The 24,202-nt window shown below is 38.9% G+C and overlaps 1 protein-coding gene across 4 annotated transcripts in view; it reads left to right on the forward strand.

The window, feature by feature from the left end:
* The window catches only part of INVS (inversin), a 95,161-nt gene that overhangs the window by 38,794 nt on the left and 32,165 nt on the right, over positions 1-24,202 (forward strand). For all 4 annotated transcript variants that reach the window (XM_071554967.1, XM_071554968.1, XM_071554966.1 and 1 more), the window contains 4 exons: positions 2,198-2,371; positions 7,296-7,463; positions 16,961-17,141; positions 20,680-20,789. In XM_071554967.1, the coding sequence (XP_071411068.1) occupies positions 2,198-2,371; positions 7,296-7,463; positions 16,961-17,141; positions 20,680-20,789 (633 nt within the window). The remainder of the gene's footprint in view (positions 1-2,197; positions 2,372-7,295; positions 7,464-16,960; positions 17,142-20,679; positions 20,790-24,202) is intronic.

A 24,202-nucleotide genomic window follows, 5' to 3' on the forward strand; every position in this document is an offset into this window, starting at 1 on the left:
AATTCTTCTTCTATTTACCTATAAAATATAATGGTGGTAATGAGGAATTTTCTCATGCCTGGCTCATTCCCAAATTTGTCTTGAATTCGTTTTGAGCGTGTTCTCTGTGGATTAGTAGCTCTGCAGTCATTTTGCTGTTCTGCCCCTGTAGTTCAGTGTATGCCTTGATGTGTGTCTGTGCATTAAAGGCACAAAGTCCTCAGGCTGTGCTTTCCCTGACACCCAACAGAAGAAAGAGATTTATTGGGTCACTTCTGTCTCTCTGAATGCTGCCGTGGCCATTCTGTCTCTGGCAAGAGAAGTTTGCATTTTCAGACAGGTTTGTGGTAAGTTTTTTGGCAGACTTTTCTTGTAGGCTTTCATTGAAGAGCAAGGTCTAATGATGACAATAAATGGTAGAAGAAGGAAGAGGTTAATTTGTCTGAGCTCATTCATGATTTGCTTTCCCTGTTTTGCATTTTAAAATAAAATGGTGTAGAAGGGGGAAAAGACAACATTTATTTATTTTGGCTGTACTTGGTGAAATCCATTCTGCATACATAAAGCTCCAGTCTTACATTTCTATTAGACAAAAACCAGAACAGTAATATATGTAAAATATGCCCTTCCAGTGTTTAAGGCTGCTTTGAAAAAGGAAACTTGAATGTTTCCATGCCCTGGCACTGGATACTGTGGGGGCCTCTGGAATCCTTTGGCCTGTCTCCACCCCAGCATTCTGCTGGCAAAGCAATTTGCAATTCTGAGTCTTATGAGATACAGAAGTGCCCCCGTTCATTAGCACTGGTTGCCCTTGTCTACTTGGTTATCCTTTTTCCATTGTTTTTCTAAAGACAGCCTAAAGGGACTAAGTTAACATACAGGATTTATAAAAGAATTGCAGCAGACTGAAGTATGTTAATTTGCAGGTGGTTCCATAAGCAGAAAACTCCAAAGACATGACTTTATTGATTTGAGTGTCACCTTTCCTGTGTACATTGTCTAATAATGCTTCATCAAATGTTCCAGCTTTTCCCTGATTGCGGGGGAATTTGTGCAATTTATCTTCTCTTCTGAGCTCTCCATTTTCATTATATTTATAGGTAATTGTCTATATGTGAAATTGGCAAAAACCAATATTCTGAGAAACTTTGGAAGGCAGTGAGCAAAATCAGGAGACAATACACTCCTCACTTTAGGAAAGGTTAGAAGTTAGTAGTGGGGAAAGAAAAGGGGTGTTTAAAATCTGATCACCCAAGGTAGGTCTACATGTTTTGTTGGATTGAGTTATTGCTCCAGCTGTTGCTGGTCCTCCACTCAAAATTAACTACTGAAGGTAATTTGAGAAACCCAATAGACTTTGTGAAGTGAAGGCATCAAAATGTTGTACAGGGCATCTCTGTTATATGGAAAATAACCTCCAAGTAAGGAGCAGTAGCAAGTCAAGCCTGGCTATACTACTAAATCACCACAGCTTCTTCATGACTGCATGATCATACATTAAATTTTTGACTGGCTTCTTCAGTGACTTGAGAAATAAAGCCAGATTGGTTTCTTTGGGATCCACCCTCATTTATTGGTCACAGGAGCATTTCTACATTATTTCTTTTGAAAACATAGTGGAAGTCCAGAGTGCATCTTGGATGTGTTGCAAAGCTAGCTGTCCCATCCATTTATCATGCATACTGTACATCAAAGCTCATACAGTTCCCAATTTAAAAATGTAAGAAACAATCTCTTTTCCATATATTTGCTACTTACTCAGATGAGTACATTTTATTTTTCTGAATCCTTCTCTGTTATTTTTCTTACTTTCATTTTGAAAGTAGTATTCTTTCTTCATGTTTTTTCACATAGTTTTATTTCTCATCTGAAAACTGTTTCCCTTAATGAAACCAGCATGTAGTGGTCTTATTTCAGTTTTTACATGATGATTACTGATGTTAAACAGTTAAGAAACTCTGATATTACTGCAGAAGTTTTGGTATTACTGAGCTGTCTTACACACTCTGCTGATGGAATATACTTACCTCATACCAAGTAGCACAACAGGCTTAAAAATGAAGGGTTCATGTTTTTTAACAAGGAAATTGTATTGGATGATTTTAGAGCTTTGTTGATGCAGCGGTTGGCACTGCAATACAACAGTAAATATATCTAAACAGTATCATCATTTGATTTGATAAATTGAAATAAATTTCTGATACTTTTCTTTACCCAGGGAAATTACCGCTTCATGAAACTTTTACTGGCTCGTAGAGGGAACTGGATGCAGAAGGACTTGGAGGATATGACACCACTACACTTAACTACACGGCACAAGAGCCCAAAATGTTTAGCTTTGTTGTTAAAACATATGGCACCTGGAGAAGTGGATACCCAGGACAAAAATAAGGTAAAAATTTTGCTCATTTTAAGACAACATTTGTAGCAACTTTAGAAATTGCTTTTACGTCAAACAGTTGTGTGTGAGAAATTATGAGTCTAGGTCTTCAAAATAGAAATACTAATATTTTCCATGTTAATGATGTCAAAGTTCATTCCCTGAGTTCATTGACATTTTTCTTGAGAATAGAATCATAGAATCAATCATAGAATCGATTGGGTTGGAAAAGACCTCCAAGATCATAGAGTCCAACCCTTGGTCCAACTCCAGTCCCTTTACCAGATCATGGCACTCAGTGCCACATCCAACCTGCGTTTAAAAATCTCCAGGGATGGTGAATCCACCACCTCTCTGGGCAGCCCATTCCAATGCCTGATTACTCTCTCTGGAATGAATTTTTTGCTGATCTCCAACTTAAATTTCCCCTGGCAGAGCTTGAGCCCGTGCCCCCTTGTCCTATTGCTGAGTGCCTGGGAGAAGAGACCAACCCCCACCTGGCTAGAACTTCCCTTCAGGTAGTTATAGTTTCATCACAAGAGGATTCAAAAACCCTCTTGCTTTTCTTCCTAGGAAAAATCTTATATTTAGAATCACTTAATGATAAGAGTAATTAGAAAACTTTGTACAGAAGACCTTCAAAGCATTTGTCAATACCAGAGGTGAGTTGAATGCGAGTTTCCTGTTGGCAGACATCCTTCCTAACACTGGGTCATTGATTTTGCTCTGCACTGTGGCCACTACAATGGTGATATTATTGATACAGTTCTCAATAGGTGTTACTACCTTTTAGAAGTGTATGGTGGTTTAGCTTTGGCAAGTAGCCAAATGACCACTCAGCTGCTCTCTCCCTCCCCCTCCTCAATGGGACAGATGGGAAAAATAGTTTGAAGATCTCAGGAGCTGAGATAAAAACAGGAATACTGATCACTGGTTACTCTCATGGGCAAAATACTCAACGTAAAGAAAATCAGTTTCATTTGTTGGCAATTAAAATTGGTTTGTATAGTGAGAAACTAACAAAAAAATTAGAACACTTTCACACCACCACTCCCAGCTCCTTTTTTTCTGGCTCAGATTTACTACTTCACTTCCACTCCTTCTCATCTGTCCACAGGAATGGTCAAACACTAATATCTGTTCACTAAATCTGTCTGGTTGACTGTTGTTTTTTCTCTATCTCTGCAAGTAAAAATAGGCAAATTTGAGAGCCTCCTAATCATACATATTTTTTTTTGACTTGGGATAAAATGTGATGCCCTTCGTCCAGAAGATTTTCTAACAGGGTTAATTAAAGGCATCTGGCTGTTGTGGTTATTATTATTATCATCATCAAATGGATCATTTGGCAGCAGAAGGTCTGCTTTCAGTGCTCATGTACTGTTGCTTCCATGAGTGTGTCATTTAGTGAGAGGGATGTGATGATGAAGTTGATTGACATTCTGGCATGAGCCTTACAACTGAAGTGGAACACTAGTTAGTCACTTTGACATTTGTTTTGTGAAATTGCAGACTTCCTTGGGAGAAAGTGTAATCTTACTTATATTACTATGTTAGAATAAAGCCCTTCAGACTTATTTTTTGCATCTGTAGTGATAACAGTTGCTTGAAAGGCCAGGAATCCTCCAGATGACTTTCCAGGTGTATCATATAGTACCTGTAGTGTCATGAGTTGTGTCATGTCCCTTTGTAAAGTCAAGTCATGCTCTACATCAATAAAATTACCAGCCTGCTTTGGAACCACACTGACTTCTAAGAGCCTCTGGAAATAATCTACTGATGTTTGTTAAAAAGGACTGTCATTAGAATGACCAGCCATAAGGGAGGATGTGTCATAGAAAGAAAGTGGTACCATTCTTAAAACAACAGATTTACTATCACTCTTCATATAGTGAGGTACTGCCAGTCCACAGTAATAGTATAGTAACTCATTTTAAAAGAAGGAATAGTTATTTAGTGTATACTCACTCTTATTTTTGAGGTGCTCAGATTAATGGTTCTTAAGTCTGTGTGCATAGCAATGCTTGATTTAAAACTGATGTGAAATGGTTGCCTCCATTAGCACTAATAGTAGGGTATGAGAAGGCATCAGACTTTCTCACAGTCCTGACAGGCATTCTAGGTAAAGGATTTCTTGTGTTTCCATATACATTTGAACAAAGCAGATTCATCATTTTTGTTGGTATGCTTGATCCACTGCCTTTAGTAGACAGATTTCTAGTAATTATTGTGGACTTGTGTTTATCTGTGAATATGTGGTTTAAATTTCATGTGCCTGAGCAATTTGTGTATCTTGAAATGTAAGAGACTTCTTTCAAAGAATGCAGAGGTATGAATATTCCCTGAGCCCATTCTTTTTCTGCAAGGTTATAATAACAAAAAATGAGACACTGTGAATGTAGATGGCAAAAGAAAGACCAAAACCAAATTATGTAACTACCATTGGAAGAGTAAGCATGGTATTGAATAGAACTGGAACTGTTCTGATGGTGGAGGCTTTATAAGTGTTGTCCAGGAAAGGCTCTTTCTTAGAGTTTATAAGTGATCTTGGACTATCTGCCACTGATTCACATGTGATTTCCCAGATCAAGTTATTTGGATCAGCTGATAACATACTAGCTTGGCAGGTCTGGGCATAGTGGAAATCATCATTCCAAACCTCGCATTCTACCACAAGAGGACATCCATAGTATCAGAAGGGGGCTGGACTTTCTAGTGATGTATCTGGTTAAAGCCTCAAATCCTTTTCTGATTTTATCATCTAGGAAGCAGAGTAAGGCAGCTGCACTCCAAATTTCCCACAAATGAATATTCTGTTCCTTCTGGGCAATGGAGTTGAACTAGCCTGTGTCCTGGCAATCAGCTGTTTGCCTTCCAGGATATTCTAACATGTATCATGGAAACCCTGGCTATAATTACAGCATTCATTCTGGAGAGATCGTGCTGACTTCCTGGACCATGTTAATTAATTCACAAAGGTATACAATTAATTCACAAAGCAGCCAAAACCTTTTAGGAACCTTGCCTGTTGTTTAGCAGATTTCCAAGGCAGTATTGAAATCACTGCCAGAATCCCCACAAAACGTAGAGGACTCTTCTCCCAATTCATGTCATGAGTAGTCACAGTAGCAAAAATGGAATTCAGGTTAGTGAAAGGGGCCATCTCAGGGACAGAGTCCAGCATGGTTGACCCTGTTGGGCACATGGCTTGCTCAGTTTCCTTGCTGCAACTGTGTGCATCGAGATTGTCAATTCCTGAACATGAGAGAGAACAGGTGTCTTTTTTACATCTACTTCTGTGTAGGCAACTGGCTGTAACTGGCTGTAGTGAGAGAAGCCAGTGAACCAAGGCTACATTGGCCTTTTGGTAACCAAAAGTTTCTGCTTTCAGTCAATTTCTAGGGATAGTGATGGGCTCCACTTAATAAATAACATTCATTAATTTATTACAAATTTCTACTGCTACAAGTTTTTTCAATTCAAATCCCAGCAGGCCCTGGTGGCACTTTATGGTGCTAAGCTGTATGTCTTTGTATGTGGTGTCAGTTATCAGATGTTTCCTTGTAGGCCCACTAGTTGTGTCTTAGAGTGAGCTCTTCTGCAGAGAATTACCAAGTAGACAACTATTGTTACCATTGTACTAAACTAACAGCTTAAAGAAACAAACACACCAAAAAAAGGCTCCTTTTTGCCTTCTTCCTTTACAGGGGACAGTGAGGATGTGATGGTGAATTCACACATTCTATGTCACTGTTTAAGATGCTAATCCAGGTTATTGTACTTCTATACACAAATATCCCACGGCAGTTACTTCTCTCAGTTTCTAAACCAAAGTGCTGTGTCATATTTAGCAGGGGTGAAGGGGGTAGGAGAGATGGCAAAATTAATTCTGTATCTTAAAACTCTCTGTTACTTGGCCATTGGGAGGGGTGTGTCTGATAAATAAAATACTTGTTAATATGCCAATATTTTGCTGTTTACAAAATCCACACACATTGGTTTGCTTATGTAATTATGAACATCAGTAAGGTCCATTAAAAAGCCACTGGCAGTCAGGAATTGGCAATATGAGCATGGATTGCCTTTTGATGTTTTGTTGGACTGGCATGGGTCATTGGGCATTAGACTCACTAATATACATCCTCAGAATTCTGAGTTATCACAGAGAGTGCAGAAAGTCTAAAGCTTTGCTCAAGATGGATCCAAGTCCAGTGTCAACATTCAGTGCCATCTTCCTCTAGCGAACAGTAGTCTTGTTATACACTTCTCCATCAATTTGTGTTATTCCAACAGGTTTTCACATATCTGTTGTTTAAAGTGGCTTTTACTGTGGCCTTGGCCCTCTGCTTAACACTGGTGGTACCACAAATGGAATTCTTTGCCTTCTTTGCAGTTCTCTAGTATAATAAAGTCATAGACATACTGGAGAGCCAAAAAGATGCTTAGGAGATTGGAGCACCTAACATCAAGGAGAAGCTGAGACATCTGCAAGTGTTTAGCCTGAGGAAGGGACAATTTGAGGTGCTTTTACTGATGTGTATAAAGACCTGATGGGAGGCAGTGAAGAAGAGGGAGCCAGGCTCTTCTGAGTGGCCTCCAGTGAACAAACAATGCAATGGGCACAAATTGAAAGGTAATAAATTCTGTTTAAACCTGAGAAAATACTTTTTTACTCTGGAGTAGGTCAAACACTGAAACAGGTGGTCCAGAGAGGTTGTTAAGTCTCTGTCTGTGGAGATAACTAAAAATATGACTACACAGTGTCCTCATCAACCTGTTCTGGTTGACCTTGCTTTGAGCAGAGAAGTTGGACTAGGTGATCTCTTTTGTTCTGTGAAAATATAATGAAATCATATTTCAGGTTCTAACCAACTTTAATTTTCATATCACAATGGTATTTCAATGTGTTTTTAAAACTTGTAAAATTGTATTCCAGCAAACTGCATTGCATTGGAGTGCCTACTACAACAACCCAGAGCATGTGAAACTTCTCATAAAACATGATTCAAACATCGGAATCCCTGATATTGAAGGAAAAATCCCCCTTCACTGGGCAGCTAACAACAAGGACCCTAGTGCAATTCACACAGTGAAATGTATTCTGGTAAGACAGCCTCTTATATATGTGTACAACTCTCTCTTTATTTACTCCTTGGAGAGAAATACTTCTTATTGTCTTGAAACTTTGCATTTTAATCCACCATCTCTTTGAGAATAAAATAATTTGCTTTTTCTAATATGTGGAATTTTGTAAAAAATAATCTTAAATATTTTTGCACTCTTGAAAGGGGTTTGAGTTCTAGGGGTGAATGTCTTTGCTATAACTCGTGGACTATATATGTAATTATTCATTTGGAGAGTAAGGGAGGGAGGAGGGGCTTACAAACTGACATAGTTAAAATGGCCAGTATTTAGTTTCCTCTTACACAGTAATTTCTTTATTTTGTGTCATTTCTTCATTATTTGAAAGTTTATTTCTAGTTAACTGTGTTGAAAAGTCTAGTTTAATTTCATCTTTTGAGTCAGAATTCTGGGAAATAGTTCATCAATTATCAGTCAGCCCACAATCAGTTTGTTGAGAGACTTTCTGCATATTTTTGTTTATGGTTTTAATACTTTCTTTCCTTGATGGCCTATTTTCTTCAGTATTTCAGTTTCATTTTCTACAATGACAGATAAAATGGGTAGAATGAAATCATATGCTTAACTTGATTTTTACCTTGGTTTTTATTCTGTGAAAGTCTCTGAGCTTCACCAACATGGAAAGATAAAGAAGTCTCAGTTGAAATTTTCTCTCCTATTACAACAGTCTTCCTGTATTTCAAAGCTCTTTCAGAACTAGACACATAGTGATTGTACACTAACTACAAGGACTTACATGTCTGTCTGCCTGATTAGTTTGCAAGTTGAGAACTTAAGTGTGGTATATGAAAACTTGCTTTGTTTTTTTCCAAATTGCATTGACAACCTTACAGTTACTGTTACTTTTTTTGCTATAAAAATAGTTCTTGAGAAGTTTCCAGTGTTAAAGCAATTTTATTTCTATATTACTTCTGTTTATTCAAGATATATGTAATTTGTACTTAGTTGTGAAACAATTTGTTATGAACAACATTTTGTCCACACTAGAGAAATAAATTTGCTGAAAAGTATGTAAGGATCTCTTTATTCAAATAGACACATTTTCATATGTTCAGTAGTCAAAGCAAATGTTAAAAGTTGTGGTGTGTTGGCCTCAGCCAACAGCCTAACACCTGCACAGCCACTCACTTACTTCCTCTCTTGGAAAACAGAGAAAATAGAAGAATTGTGAATGAAGATAATGACAGTGCAGTATAGAAAGCAAATGCTGTGTACAAAAAAAGGAAATTTATTCACTGCTTCCCATCAGCAGGCAGATATTAGCCACTCCCAGGAAAGGAGAAGAAGAGTTTCATGAAGCACACTAAATTGTACTTGGGAAGGCAAATGGTGTAGCCACGATCACCCTCCCTGCTCTGCCCCTGGCCCTGAGCTTTTTTCTGAGCATATGACATGGTATGGAATATTGCTTGGGTCAGTTTGTGTCAACTGTCCGATCTATTGCCCACCCCCAGCCCACTCACTAGGGGAAGCAGGGGACCAAGACAGGGCAGGGCATGAAAAAGGGAAATCCTTAATGTTGTGCACACTGTGCAGTAATAGCCAAAACATGAGTGTGTTATCAACAGTTTTAATCACAAATATAAAGACCTACACCATACCTACTGCCACTAGGAAAATTAACTCCCTCTCAGCCAGATACACTACAAAAAGTCAAAAATAGCTGTCTCTCTACTGAAGGTGTTTTCAGAGGTTTTCTTTAGGTAATACAGAATCATGATCATGTTCAGCTGCTTTGGTTTTTTGAATTCTGACCATTAAAAGAATCACAGAAAAGTTTGAGTTGCAAGGAAACTTTTAAAGGTCGTCTAGTCCAACCTCCCTGCCATGGACAGGGACATCTTCAACTAGATCAGGTTGCTCAGGGTCTCATTCCACCCTTTGAACACTTCCAGGAATGGGACATCCACCACTTCTCTGAGCAACCTGGTCCAGTGCCTGACCACCCTCACAGTAAAGAATTTCTTCCTAATATCCAATCTAAACCTACTCTCTTTCAGTTTAGAATCATTCCCCCTTGTGCTATCTCCACCTGCCCTTGTAAAAGGTCTGTCTCCAGCTTTCTTGTAGACTGAAAGGTACTTCAGGTACTGAAAGGCTGCTATAAGGTCTCTGTAGAACCTTTTCTTCTCCAGGCTGAACAACCTCAGCTGTCTCAGCCTTTCCTCGTAGAGATGCTCCAGCCCTCTGATCATCTTTATGGTCTTCCTCAGGACTCACTTTAACAGTTGATATCCTTCCTGTGCTGGGGACCCCAGAGCTGGATGAAGTACGCCACGTGGAGTCTCAGGGGGAGAGAATAGAGGAGCAGAATCACCTCCCTTGACCTGCTGGCCACACTGCTTTTGATGCAGCCCAGAACACGATTGGCTTTCTGGTCTGAAAGTGCACATTGCTGGGGTCATGTCCAGCCTTTCAGAACCCTACCAGAACCCTCAAATTTAGAGCTGCTTTAGATCTGTTCATCAATGTTATAGTTTGAGCTGGCAAAATGCCAACTGCCTGGTACCCAGTCAAAAAGTCCACTCCCAGAGCCAGGAGAGTGAGGGAAAACAGCAGAAACGAGGCTTTAAACACAGTGAGGTTTTTATATTTATACAGAGAAGAGGAGAGCTTAACACAGAATATGAAATAGCACATAGTGACAGGAAACAACAACAGGCTCACCGAGGTCGCCCCAGCTAACAGGTGAAACTCCAAACCAACCAAACCCCCTCCCCAGAGGAAACCTCCCAGCAAGAGGGAAAGAGGAATTAACAGGAATGTGCTTGCGTCCCCAGCTAAGCAGATGTGCCGACTGGCAGGAGGGCCTGATATCAGCAGTCAGGGAGCGGGAACCGTCCTGGTCAGAAGCATGGACCGAAGAGCCCAGAGACTCCTCCCACCTTGCTTGTTATACTCCCCGACACTTCCTGATGATGTCAGATGATATGAAATACCTCTATGGCTGCTTAAGTCAGATGATGCCTGTCCCCTCTAATCTGTGTCACAACCTTTGAGGCCTGCTAAAAACTGAGGCCTAAATGGGGACCTATGCTGACTAAAGCCAAAACTACTACAACGTCCACCCCTTATTTCATATCATATGACATCAACGGCCCATATCCCACAGTAATCATTTTTTTTTTCCGCGCTTATATGCATATATGTATAGTCCATATGCAGTCTTTCGAGGCAGGTGGCCTTTCATCAAGGATCAGCCCCAGCATCAGTTCAGCTTGGGTCCTTCGCCTTTTGGTTAAAGTCACAGTTCCAAGTTCAGGACTGGTTCACAGGTTAGGGCTGCCTTATCGTTGGACGTCATGGGATACCAGTATCAGCTTTGTTTGGGTCTTTCTCATCCGGTGTCTGGTTTCCTGCAAAACACAACTCAAGGCACACAATTAGGTTTTCCCCAAGGCTAGGTTGCCTTGGGGCACGCACTGGATCTCAGCATCTTGTCTCATCACCCACCAGGTATTCCCAGGCCCTTGGGCAAAAACAATCCCACGAATGGGATTCGTGCCTATTCTAGCCTATATTGATACAAGGGATTGCCCCAACCCAGGTGCAGCATCTTCCACTTGGTCTTGTTAAACCTCATGAGATTCCCATGGACAAACTTCTTGAGCTTGGCTGGATCCCTCTGTGTAGTATCCCATCCCTCAGGCTTGTCAGCTGTGCTGCTCAGTGTTGCCTGCAGACTTGCTGAGGGTGCACTCAATCCCTTTAACTGTGTCACTGATGAATATGTTAAATATCACTGGTCCCATTGTAGCCTCCTGAGGGACACCTCTTGTCATAGATACCCATTGGGACATTGAGAAGGTGACTACTACTCTGGATGCAACTGCACAACTAATTCCTTATCCACCTAAAAGTCCACCCATCAGTTAATTCCAGGAGTCTCCTGGACTGCCTACAGCTCACCGTGCTGCTCCTCTGACAGATGTCAAGGTGGTTGAAGTCTGCCAGTAGGACAAGAGCCAGTGAGCATGATGTCTCCTGTTGTTGGAGCAAGAAGCCTTCATCAGTAGGCTCCCCTTGATCAGGGAGCCTGTAGTAGGCACTGACCACAAGGTTCCCTTTGTTGCCTCAGCCTCTGATTCTTACCCACAGACTTTTGACCTGCTCATGGCTGTTATTCAAGGACGGCACCTTGCACTCTATCCATCTATTGATATAGAGGGCCACCCCTCTGAACCTCTTTCCTTTCCTGTCCCTTCTGAACTGCCTGTAGCTGCACTCCAATCATGAGTTCATCCTACCAAGTTCCAGTAGTGGCAAATGGGTCATAGCTTTCTTGTGGAGGCTTCCAGCTCCTTCTGTTTGTTGCCCATGCTGCGTGCAGCAGCAAAGAGACACTTCAGCTGTGCTGAAGAGTGTGTTCTTGATTCCATCTAGGCTTTTTCTGCATCAACTTAATTGCCTATATTGCAATTAGTTATGTCTATATATGCTTATGGATGGAGTAAATTAGTAACAAGATTAAATGAAAAAGTAATTTAACTGTGCTGTGAAAGCTGATGATACAGAAACATTGCTACTAGGTAATCAATCTGTTGATTGAATGTGTTGTTGGGTATAAATACCTTTTTTTGGTGGTCATGGTACCTCTGAGTTTAATCCTTTAGTAAGATCTTGTCTTCTTTCCAAATGAAGCTGTGTTTCTTACTTATCTTGATAGAAATTCACCTAGCAGAGCTCATAGTCTTTCCACTCTTTCTTAGCTGATTTTTGTCATATTACCCAGTTCCAGGTCTATTGTCCAAGCATCACGATCGATTCTCGTTCTTGTCTAGGTCTTCATATCTGAGATAACTTCGTTATTTTTCACATTCTTTCTGCAATGTATTTCTACTGCACATACCGATGAGTTTAAACTTCTGTCATCTCATGTCTTAACTTATATAATTCCATTTTTAAGTTCTCTTAAAGTAATAGCAGTACAAAAAGTGTATGTCTGTGTCACCGTTAACTTGCCGGTTTTTAATGATATCCAACACAACCGTTTTGGCTTTGCTTTCAGGATACAGTGCTGTCAGCAGAGCATTGCACAGGTAGCAGTGAGATATTCATGTCTACTGCTGGTCAGCCTGCATTGGCAGCCTCTGTTGCCTGCTGCCTGAGTTGTGGAACTCTAGTGTCCTACTTGGAATTCTGCAGTGCTGCTTTACAAAAACTTGACAAAAATTTAGCTGCTTTAGCTTTGAGACCACAGTCTCTGGTACTGAAAAATACTGTCTTGTTTTATATCTAATATTGAATCCCATGAAATACAGTGAAAATGAAACTCAGTATATGTAGAAAGTAAACATGAAGTAGAGAGTAACTCTAATCTAGAGATCCTCTCATGGTCAACTTCCTTTTCCACCTTTCCAGATTCAGCAGTGCTTGATTACTGGAAAAAGGTTGGGAAGATTTAAGGAGAAAAGAACAGAATAAGGTTCTATTAATATGATGGAAGCAACTGCTTAGTAGTTTCTGTGTATTTTGTATCTCCTCTCTTTATTTATTCTTCATGGTAAGAGACATGACATTTATTTATACCACACTTTCCATTATTGCCCACAATTCCATTGTTCTAAATGCTGCGGGAAAATGCTTGGCTTCTGTTCCTTCTGTGTATTTTGCTCAAAATATTAGTACAGTAGGACAGTGTAATTACAGTTAGTTTCACACCAAACCCACTTAAATTCCAAAGAAATTATACTCTTGAATGTAGGCTGAAAGAGGCCTAGTAGATGTTAGTTTAAGTGGCCAAAGACTTGAAGGTACACAAGTACTTTTAGACTAGAATATAAATAGTGGCTCTGTCATTAGAAGATTCTTAAGCATTTTGCAGAAGTAGCCCTTTTTATAATGGGGGATATATTCTCAACAACATCAGTGACTTCAAGCAAAGAGTTTTAGGAATCATTTATTTAAAATGTTTTTGTGCTTCTGGACGGCTTGAAAATTAGCTGTCAGGATCACATCAATAAATTATGGGTAAAGGGAAGAAGCACTTGTTTCCTTGTTTGTCCCTTTTGTTCAAACATGTTTTCCTCTCAGTAATAACTTCTGTGCATATCGTCGTTTATATTTAGTCATTCTTAAAAGCGATTCTCGGAAACAGAGTTTTTGCAGTGGGCTCTATACTCCCCCTACTGATCTCTATGAATAGACAAAAAGTGAGCATATTATCAGTTAACTTTCTCTTGAAAATTATTAAGGCTGTGGAAGGAACATACAGTCTTTTCACTGTAGTGATTCAAGTAAACACATTTGAATGCTTATTAAAGGAAGTGTTATACATGCTTTGATTATTGTGGTTTGTGCACATAACAATGTTGATTTCACGTGTATTTTTAGTTGAGAGCCACTTTTAACAATTTTTTAATGTTTTTAATAGATTATCTGTCATTGTACTAGGGACTAGATATATTAATAAACTCCAGTATGTTCCAAGTATGTTTGTTTTTTTTCTCTAGGAAAATGTAGCTAACAGTACTTATAACTAATCTAACTGATAAAGTTTTTTTAATATGTGAGACAGACAACTTAATTAGCATTTAATTAGCATTGGCAGATGTTATTGCTAAGCCACTCTCCATCATCTTTGAAATGTTGTGGGGAACAGGAGAGCTGCTTGAGGACTGCAGGAGTGCCAGTATCACTCCAGTGTCTTCAGAAAGGGCAAGAAGGAGGACCCAGGAAACTACAGGCCATTCAACATCACCTCAGTCCCTGGAAAGGTGATGGAACAGCTCGTTCTGAATGTCATCTCTAAGCATGTGGAGGGGAAAAAAGAGGTTGTCAGTAGTCAACATGGATTCACCAAGGGGAAATCATGCTCACCAATATGGTAGCCTTCTGTGGTGGCGTGACTGGCAGGGTAAATGAGGGGAGTTGTGGGTGTTGTTTTCCTTGACTTCAGCAAGGTTTTTGAGACTGTCCCTGTAACATTCTCCCATGTGAGCTCAAGCAGCATGGGTTAGGTGAGTGGACAGTGAGGTGGTTTGAGAACTGGCTGAATGGCAGAGCTCAGAGGGTTGTGATCAGTGATGTGGAGTCCACCTAGAGGCCTGTATCTAGCAATGTTCCCCAGGGGTCAGGACTGGGCCCAGTCTTCTTCAGTTTATTCATCAGTGACAGGCTGTACCCTCAGCATGTTTGCTGATGATACAAAACTGGAAGGAATGGCTGATACACCTGAAGGCTGTCCTGCCACTTAGCAGAAGGTGGACCAGTTGGAGAGACAGGCAGAGAAGAGTCCAGTGAGGTTCAGCTAAGGCAAGTGTAGAGTCCTGCACCTGGGGAGGACTAACTCCATGCACCAGTACAGATTAGGGGTTGAGCTGCTAGAAAGCAGCTCTACAGTAAAGGCCCTGGAGGTCCTGATGGAAAACAAGCTGTCCATGAATCAAGAGTTCCCTGGGGGCTAAGAAAGCCAATGGGATCCTGCGGCGCATTAGGAAGAGCATTGACAGCAGGTTGCTGGAGGAGATTCTGCCCCTCTGCTCAGCCCTGATGAGGTGGCATCTGGAATCCTGTGTCCAGTTCTGGGCTCCCCAGTTCAGGAAAGTCCAGGAGCTACTGGAGAGGGTCCAGCTAAGTGCTATGAAGATGATGAGGTGACTGTAGCATCTCTTTTAGGAGGAAAGGCTGAAATAGCTGGAACTGTTCGGCCTGGGGAAGAGATGACTGAGAGGGGATCTTATCAATACATACAAATATCTCAAGTGTGGGTGACAGTATAGAGCCAGACACTTTTCAATTGTGCCCAACAACAGGATAAGAGGCAACAGGCACAAACTGAGGCATGGGAGGTTCTATCAGAATGTAAACTTCTTTACAGTGGGCGTGGCTGAGCGCTGGAACAGGATGTCCAGAGAGGTTGTGGAGTCATCTTCCCTGGAGATATTCAAAACTTTCCTGGACGTGATTCTGTGCAACCTGCTCCAGGTGAACCTGCTTTGGCAGGGGGTTGGACTCGGTGTTCTCCAGAGGTCCATTCCAAAGCAAATCATTCTGTGATTTACATACAATATGCAAAGTATGTAAATGTTTAGCTCTAGAAAACTTACATTACTCAATTAGGAGGTTTAAGTTGACACTGTAAGAAAGGAAAACAGTAAGACACAAAGAACCAGGACACTGCAGAGTTAATACTACCACAGTATTGACTTTGCCAGATTGCATTTAGAAAACATGGTGAAATCTCCTCTAAACATATTCCTGTTTTTATACATTACATAGAAAATACAGAATGTACAACTTTGGTCAAGTAATATTTGGATAGAAACCCTAACTCTGGAATTTGCTTACTTTCTTCTTCTTGATTTATCGCCCTCAATGTTAGTTGTTTGTTTTCTATGTAATAGTTACTACACATCAAGTAATGCAAATGCAAGTGATTTTACAGCATATTTGTGTACCTAGTGAAGTCAGTAGAAACAATTGCAATTAGTTTAGTGAGAAAGGGATCAGGGACTTGCTTTAGCTGTAAACAAGGTGCATTGATCACAATCTCTTGTTCCTCATTTTTGTAAGTATAGTGTAATGTATAATGTGGCTCTGTATTTTCAGGAGGATTGCTTTTCTCAGTTATAATGGGTTAAAATCCACTCTAGCATTGGAAGTTCAAAATCTCAGGACTGCACTCCTTTTTTCTTTTGCACGGTGTTCCCATGACTTGAGTGAATAGTTAGGCTTACTCCCTCTATTTTATTTAAACTCTTGTGCTGACATTCTTCTTCTGCTCTAGATGTTTAGTATCCTGCATCCTGAGTTTCTATTGTATTATTTTTTGCCATTTTCTTTAATGATGCCTCTTTTCTTTGGGAAAACGGAGTTTAAAATTTGTGGGCCTTTATGATATTTGCCATTTGGAGATCTCTGCAAGACTAAGACAATATTAATGTCTACCTGTTCTGTTCTTCTGCCTGAGAAAGTCATGAAGAGAACTCTGTATAGAAAAATGTTTATGAGAGAGGAGATTATCCTAACACCAAACCATGTATCTGGGAGCTTTATGTGAAAGTAATTTAGCTTACTTTTTAAGGAAAGGTGATGAAAAGTCAAGTTATATCTATTAATGTCCATGTCATGATGAAGTGACTAATCATGATACTTTAAAAGATTTTTTTAAATTCAAAATTAAACCCATTAAAAGTAGGTGCATTCATTAGAAGTACTATCTAACTTACTTCTATCCTGTTTGCTAGAGACCTTGACAGCTCCTGTAAGAAACCCTTTTGAGGGTTTTAAGTGCTAGAAAAGTATTATGATGAAAAAAAATTCCCTGGGAAATACATGAAAGTAACCTATATGGTAACAAAAGCATTTGGTTGTAGAGAGCTGTAGTCTGTTGAACAAGGATAGTTTATCTCCTTAATAAGGCTAAAAAAAATTTGTAAAGAGTATGTAGTTCTTCTCTTCAATTTAAATATTTTTTAAATTTTGGGGGTTTCTGTTTTGCTTTGTTTTTTTTTAAAGGAAGCTGCACCTACAGAATCTCTGCTTAACTGGCAGGACTACGAAGGACGAACTCCCCTCCACTTTGCCGTTGCGGATGGGAATGTCGCAGTTGTTGATGTCCTGACCTCCTACGAAGGCTGCAACGTAACATCTTACGACAACTTGTTCCGAACTCCCCTTCACTGGGCAGCCTTACTTGGTAAACTGGACAATGCTGAAATCATTTATTCATTAATTGACTGTAGTGTTTAGTCTCTGTCTCTGATTTTTATTGAATTCCAGCATGGCATTATGCAAATTAATCTCTTAGAACAATAATAGTTTCTGCTAGACCAGGAGTAGATGTTTGCGTGTCAACTGTTTGTTTTGGCTTTAGATTCTCCAAAGCACTGTAAAATGCTTTACTTCAACAGGCTATATATGCCCATGGTTTAAGAACAGTTAGGGCATATTGAGATGTTCTTGCATATGTGACTTTGATCATAGGTTAAACTGATACTCTGGAACAGTGGTGTCCAAAATGGGGTGTACACATCCCAGCGTGATTGCAAGATGATCTAGTGGAAGGCATGAAGAAAATATCAGAACTTGTTTATTTTTTTATCTGAAAAAAAAATAGAAATTTACTAATATTTCCTGTACAGATTTATGCTGGGGCCTCACTTAGTCCATATATAAGATAGTCAAATAAAATTTGTGAGATGCCTGAGGCAGGTGAGTCGCTCCACAATGCAGGGTGCTTAACAGTGGCATCATCAGTCGTGTTCACTTACAGCCTATTGTGATGTATTGCAGTTTATGTGTGCCCAGTTAAGTGGATTTATGATTATATTATTTAGTTTTTATTAAACTACCCCTTACAAAATAAGCAAATGACTTAAAAAGATTTCCACAAAGAAACGGCAGATAATCGGGTAATACCAGTACAAGTAAACAACAAAAAGGTGGCAGAGCTGACACGTGTCCTATTCCTAGTACAAACTCTTCATCAGGCATGTTATGACAATCTAATCAGATCTGACAACAAGTTTTATTCAGATAAAGGTTTTTTTCTGTTTAGATTGTTACCCTGAGGCTCAGATGCTCTGTAAATTGTAACCTTGCATATGTGAATTCTGCACTGTTTGATTTTACAGGTTACAAAGCTGGATCTTTTCAGAACTAGCTAAAACCTGATTAAATATGAATAGTCTAAATGCAGGGAAACACAACCCATAAAATGACAACCACAAAAATAATATGATTTAGAAAATTGATCTCCTATTTTCATTCTCCTGTGTGCAGGAGGAAAATATAACCACCGTGTACTAGATAAAAGAATCTTCAAACAGTCTCTCTCCCCTTTTAACAGGCTTCGTCCCAATGACCCTTTGGGACACTGCAGACAGAGAATGCCAATAAAAGAATCAAATTGCTCACTGGAGCAAGTTACTGCAACTCCAATGACAATATATCCTTGGTTTGGTTATGTTTATTTAGGAAAAAAGAAAGGATATTCTCAAATTCGTATTTAAGAAGGGACATTGGTGTTTTACAGAGAAATTTTGAAGCATTTTAAGTGTCATAGGATCAGTCTCCCAGAGAAATAGTCATTATCACTTGGATCTGCCCAAGAAGCAAAATTTATTGTGTTTTGAAATTGAATGTATTTAAGAGAGAAGTTTATGCTGGAAAAATGGGTTGTCTAATCAATGAAGAATAAAGGGAGACGATGTGCCAAGACCTCCAGAGTACTTTGTGAACTGAATGAGGTCTCTAGGTGGCATGTGCCCTCAGGGAACTTTTAGTTGGTAAATCTGTTAATTTTTAGCATTCTGGTTTTAAGCTGAATACTAAATGTTGTATGTAGATCTCAGAGAGACTAAGATGTTGCTCTATGGGTTAACAGTAGGCAGTTTAAAGCAGTGCGGGGTTGCAGCCACAAGTATTCTGTAGAGGTGATGGATTGCATGTGGCTGCATCTTAGGGCATGGTTACTCCTGTTACCTTTTCTTATGTGTAGATAAAAGTCTCAGCCAAGTTACATCTCTTCTAAATAAAAGTGCTACGTAAACAACAATTCTTCACCTCAAGAAATGAGTTTTAATGCTTACAGTAGTGTCCAAGTAAGAGCTGTCTTTGCACCAATTTATTTACTGTTGCACCCAATACAATTTTTTTTAACTCCTTCAAGTCTTCTTTCTCATAGATAATTTAACTGGGCCTCCTGTCACAGCGACAGAATTAAGTTCCCTTTTTCCAGTTGTGTGGCCTGAAAGTTCAGGCAACTTTTTTTTTTCAGGCGCAGTACTCCTATGGTTTTCCTGCTAGAATTGCACTCCAAACCAGCTTCTCTGAGTGCACCTCAATTTAATTCTTACAGTCTTGAGGTGGGAAGAGCATACCAACATTGCATCTCTTCTTTTTATGCTTTCAAGCAAGCATATGAATGGATCAGATGACTTTAGTGACAATATACTATATTATGTCTTTGTTTTCTGTCTGTGAAGTGAATATAAATTTTAGCTATCCCCCCCCAAAATGTTGTGATTTTAATATGAAAATATTCTAATCTGTTTTGACAGAAGGAGTTGTGTGTGTGTTTGTTGTTTTATGCTAGCTGGTAGTAGACTCATCTCCAGATTCTGATATGCATTTTCAGTTGAAATTTTGGTTAGGCAAAACCTAAGTAAAGAATTTACACTTGATTTCTGTAAAACAGTGTGACCTGTGATGAAATTGTCAGTGTTAGTTTAGCCTGTCTTTTAATGCAGATGGACAAATGCCCATCATGATCAGTCTATCCTCACTTTGCTGTTTCTGATTGACCTGTCACCCAAACACAGTGTCTCAAATGAATTTTCATAAGCTTTTTCTGGAAAAACTAAACTAACTGCAAAGTTAATATCACAGTCGTGTGGCCAGTTGCTGCTGGTTTCTTATTTACAGATGCCCCCCAGAGATAAGAATACAGAGTATGGCACTATTGGGAAGAAAGTGCCTGCCAGGCTTAATAGTTCAGATATCCAGTGTTATGTTTCTCTCTTGTGTTTGGACTGATGCTGGTGAGGTTTTTGATTTTCCAATTTTTCATATTTTGTAAGATTTTAGGAACACAGTAAATGTAACGCTGGAGATTTTAGTGGATTAATATTTAGCAGCTTATAGTATAAGGTCCTTCTACCTCTACCCCTGCTCCAGAACAGGCAGCTAAGATCTGCCAGCTATTTAGTCTCTTTCTCAAGGTTCAAGATTGGAGGATATCAGAGGGAAACATAAACATAGAGCAGGGTGACCCGAAGCCCTGGAGAGCATCCAAAGGACCTTTGTGTGCTGAGGAGGAGGAGGTGGATGAAGACAGAGGGTCCCGATGACCCCAGCCCCAATTCAGATGGGAGTGGGAACTGGGAGGGGACAGAGGTGGAACTGGACATGTGGACAGTAGTGATTGGATAGATTATATTATAAAAGCTGTAGAAATCAGAGCTTGCACACACGCGCGTCTGTGAATTCCTGGATGGGCGGGGTTGCTCATTAAAGTGACTGCCCTTTATCTTATCTCCTACAAAAACTTGGCTCGGAGTCTTTTTTACAGACTTTTACGGCAACAGGACTATAATGGCTACAACACAAACACACTATTATTTATTGAGGTCTGTTCATTTTCCTGTTTTGTTTGGGCTTGTTTTGTTGTTTGTTTGTTTCTTTAATATTGAAGATTTGATACTTACCTGGTTTTATTATACTATTTTCCTCAGGTCATGCACAGATTGTCCATCTCTTATTAGAAAGAAATAAGTTTGGAACCATCCCATCTGATAGTCAAGGTGCAACACCCCTGCATTATGCAGCACAGAGCAACTTTGCTGTAAGTAGCACATACCCTAAATATGAAGTAAATGTATTTTGCCAAAATGTTTAGTTTAACAAAGAGTTTGAGTTGGTTTTGAAATGATATAAACACATTGTTGTTGGCATGAGTTTAATTCAGACTTTTTCCTGTGTTATGTGATATAAATGTGCTTAATTTCAAACTGTTAAAAACAGATTTTCAGGACGAATTTGCTGTCCAAAGAAAGGCCCTTTGAGCGAATGTTTCCATCAGAACACACAATAGTCATTCGGGTACTTCAAGAGAAAGCAGAATGGCACATACTATTCTACAGTGCTTTCACTTGTTAAGGCTCATTATAGCAACATGTAAGCAGTTATAAGGTATCTAGAGTAAGATGACCTGAGTATTAGCACAGCTGCTGCAGTACCAGTCAAACCAGTCTTTGCATTCAAGAAGGTGATTACCTTATGAATATTTGGTATTATGAATGAGCCATTGTCTCATAAAGTATGGCTGAAGAGTTGAGTAAATTTTGTCATAATTCTTCAGAACATTATATTTTTAAAGGTTTTTAAAATGTTTTTTTTAATTCAAACAACAAAAACATTGCTTTCTCAGACAACCTAATTCTTCCTTTGGTATAATAGGTATTTTTTTCCCAGAGCTAAATAAGATATAGTACAGCTAAATGCAAAACTCAGCAGTTTAATGTTTGCTGGTCGTAGATGTTACAGAAGTAGTTCTCAAGTGCTGGAACTTAAACCTTTTCTCAAGCTCCTCTGCCTCTCATAGCTTTCATAACTTCTTTTGTAAAAAGGGTTATTTAATGTCTAATAAATGTAATTATGTAGTCCATATTGCAACATTTTTGTAACAGGGATACTCGTTTGGATCTTTCTTGCATACCTGCATGTTAATTTTCATAAAACAAGGAAAATTTCAATGCCCTCGAGAACAATTCAAGTTAACAAATCCAGAAGTACTGAAAGAGGGAACTGACCAGTGTCTGTTAATATTACAGCTGACACCTCATCCTTCCTTGTGAGAGTGAGTTTTGGTGGGGTATTTTTGGATGTGATCTTTAGTAAGACCATCTAGGTATTTTTTATTTTCAGACTTTTGTTGAGGCATGCCTCTGTGTATAATTTTTACTTTTTTAGAAAATTGCTTGTTGATGCTGGTTGTTGTCTGTTATGGGGTGTGTACAATTTGAGTCTAACTCACATGCCTAAAATATTTGTGTTGTAAATGCCTTTCTTTCAAGTTGAGTTAGACTCATAGAAAAGAATAGAATGTTTTTATTTACCATCTGGTTATTATCTCTGTATTCTTTTTTTTTCTTTTCTATATTGACACATTCCTAAAAAATGATTTTTTGTATTGGCTTTATTTCTCTGGGCCTGATGCAGTTGAATGAAACATCTTCAGTATGTTGCTGCCTTTTGACCCCATCAGCAAGCCAAACTCTAATATCATTTAGGTTTTTTTATGGGGAAATAGACTACATGGTGGAATCAGACATCCTTTTATAATTTTGTGTACTTACAATGAATGTACTGTTTCCCATCTTACATGAAGAATCAAACAGGTGAGTTTCCGTAAGATCTGTAAGCCTCTTTTAGCTGGAGATGCATGCAAGAGCCCCTGCCTAAATTGTATCTGGAACCTCTGTTTTTACCAGTGCAGTTGTTTCTGAGCACCATTGTTTGCTTTTTTTTTCTCCATTACATACATATCATTGAGTATTCCCACCACTGCATTCCATGTACATTGTCACACAACCGAGTGGGGACACATCCATGATTGTTCTGACAGTGGCATCTCTATATTTGCAGTTTGAGATTCTCATTGCTGTTCTATTCAGTTTGCCCAAGTTTGGATACGTGTGGTATGTTTCTTAGGCCCTAACAAGAAGAAAATTTGTTCTTTTGTGTTTTGGTAAATATTTGCAAGGTTTTAGTTTTATTTACTTTAATATCGTGTTCTTTGTGTGGTTTTTGTGCAAGTTACATATTATAGTATGACATTTTTGGGGTTTTTTAAAGACTGGAGGGATTTAGCCAGCTGTTAATTTATGTAAAGAATTTGCTCTCTAAGACTAACTTATCCCCACTTAGGATAGACAGGAAAAGTTGTAGAAGAAGAGAGGTTACCTACTATAACCACACAAATAGGTTGCCTGAAATTTAGATGATGTAGGTATCCAACTGAAGGCCCAAATAAACATCTCTTTTTTAAATATATATGTGAGGGAAGATGCTCCATTGGTATTGATTGTAATATGCAGAATGCAGGAGTAATTTTTTTTTATTTTTCCAGAAATGTCCAAAACATTGTACTTTCACATACTCATATAGATAGATCTAGTAAATGAAATGTGGATACCCCATCTTATTTTTAAATATTCAAAAGAAACATTTAGTATTTTTCTGAGTTTCTTGATAGTGCAGAATGAAATAATCCGTTTACCTTTCTCCTTTAAAGTTACTTTTCAGCTTAGTTGTTTTTTTATATTGGTTTTTTTCAACTTTTTTTAATAGTCTTAAAATACGTGTGATCTCTCATAACAAAATACATGTAGGATTAAACAGGTCGAAACTTCTGATTTCTTAATCATCCTCTTTAATTTCATTTTGTTTTCAAGTTGTGTTAACTTCAGTTTGGAAAACAGCACTTACAGCACTATGGGATTTTCTTCCACTGTTTTCAATTAAAAACTGTAGAAAAGAAAAAGTGGTTGAAAGAAATGCTGCACTGCTAAAACTTAATGGAAAAATAAAATCACTTATTTGTATTTTTTCAAACATGTGCCTTAGTATTGAGGCAGTGCAGCCTTTGTGGTGCTTTTTGCTTAGCAGGGTTTCAAGCAGTGCAGAGTGTTGGCAGGGGGCTGAGTTGCTGCCCTAATGAGAAGCCATTTGTGTCTGAGGTGTAGGGTGGGCAGTGTGAGTGCACAGAGCTATGAGCACATGCTGGTTTGTGTGGAAGGCTTAGTGCTTCCATTTCTCGTTGTTCTTGGCTGGACCTTTTCACAATAAATTGATGGTTCAGACCTAAATTCACAAAGCTGAAAGGATCTTAGATCATATTAATGTAAGATAAATGAGACATTTCCTATTTCTTTAAAAAGATGAAATAATAAGTAGTAGTGAAAAAAAAACTGAAGTAATCAATAGCATTGAGGCATTTAAACACCTAATTGATTATAAGCATTTAATTCTTTATAGCCAAGAAATTCTCATCCTATTGAGAGGTGATAAAGGGGTCACAGAGGGGAAAAGCTAAAATAGTGTTAGTACTAAAATATAAATATAAAATAAAATCAAGAAACCTGTGTTGTTTTTCAATTTTTATTGGCTAGCCTATCACTGACTCTTAAAAGGTGTTTTCCAGCTGTTAAACCCACAGCCTTTAAAGGCATTAGATAGAAGAGGGGGAAATTGCAG

The sequence above is a fragment of the Pithys albifrons genome, chromosome 4 (genome assembly GCF_047495875.1).
Source record: "Pithys albifrons albifrons isolate INPA30051 chromosome 4, PitAlb_v1, whole genome shotgun sequence".
Taxonomy (NCBI): Eukaryota; Metazoa; Chordata; class Aves; order Passeriformes; family Thamnophilidae; genus Pithys; species Pithys albifrons.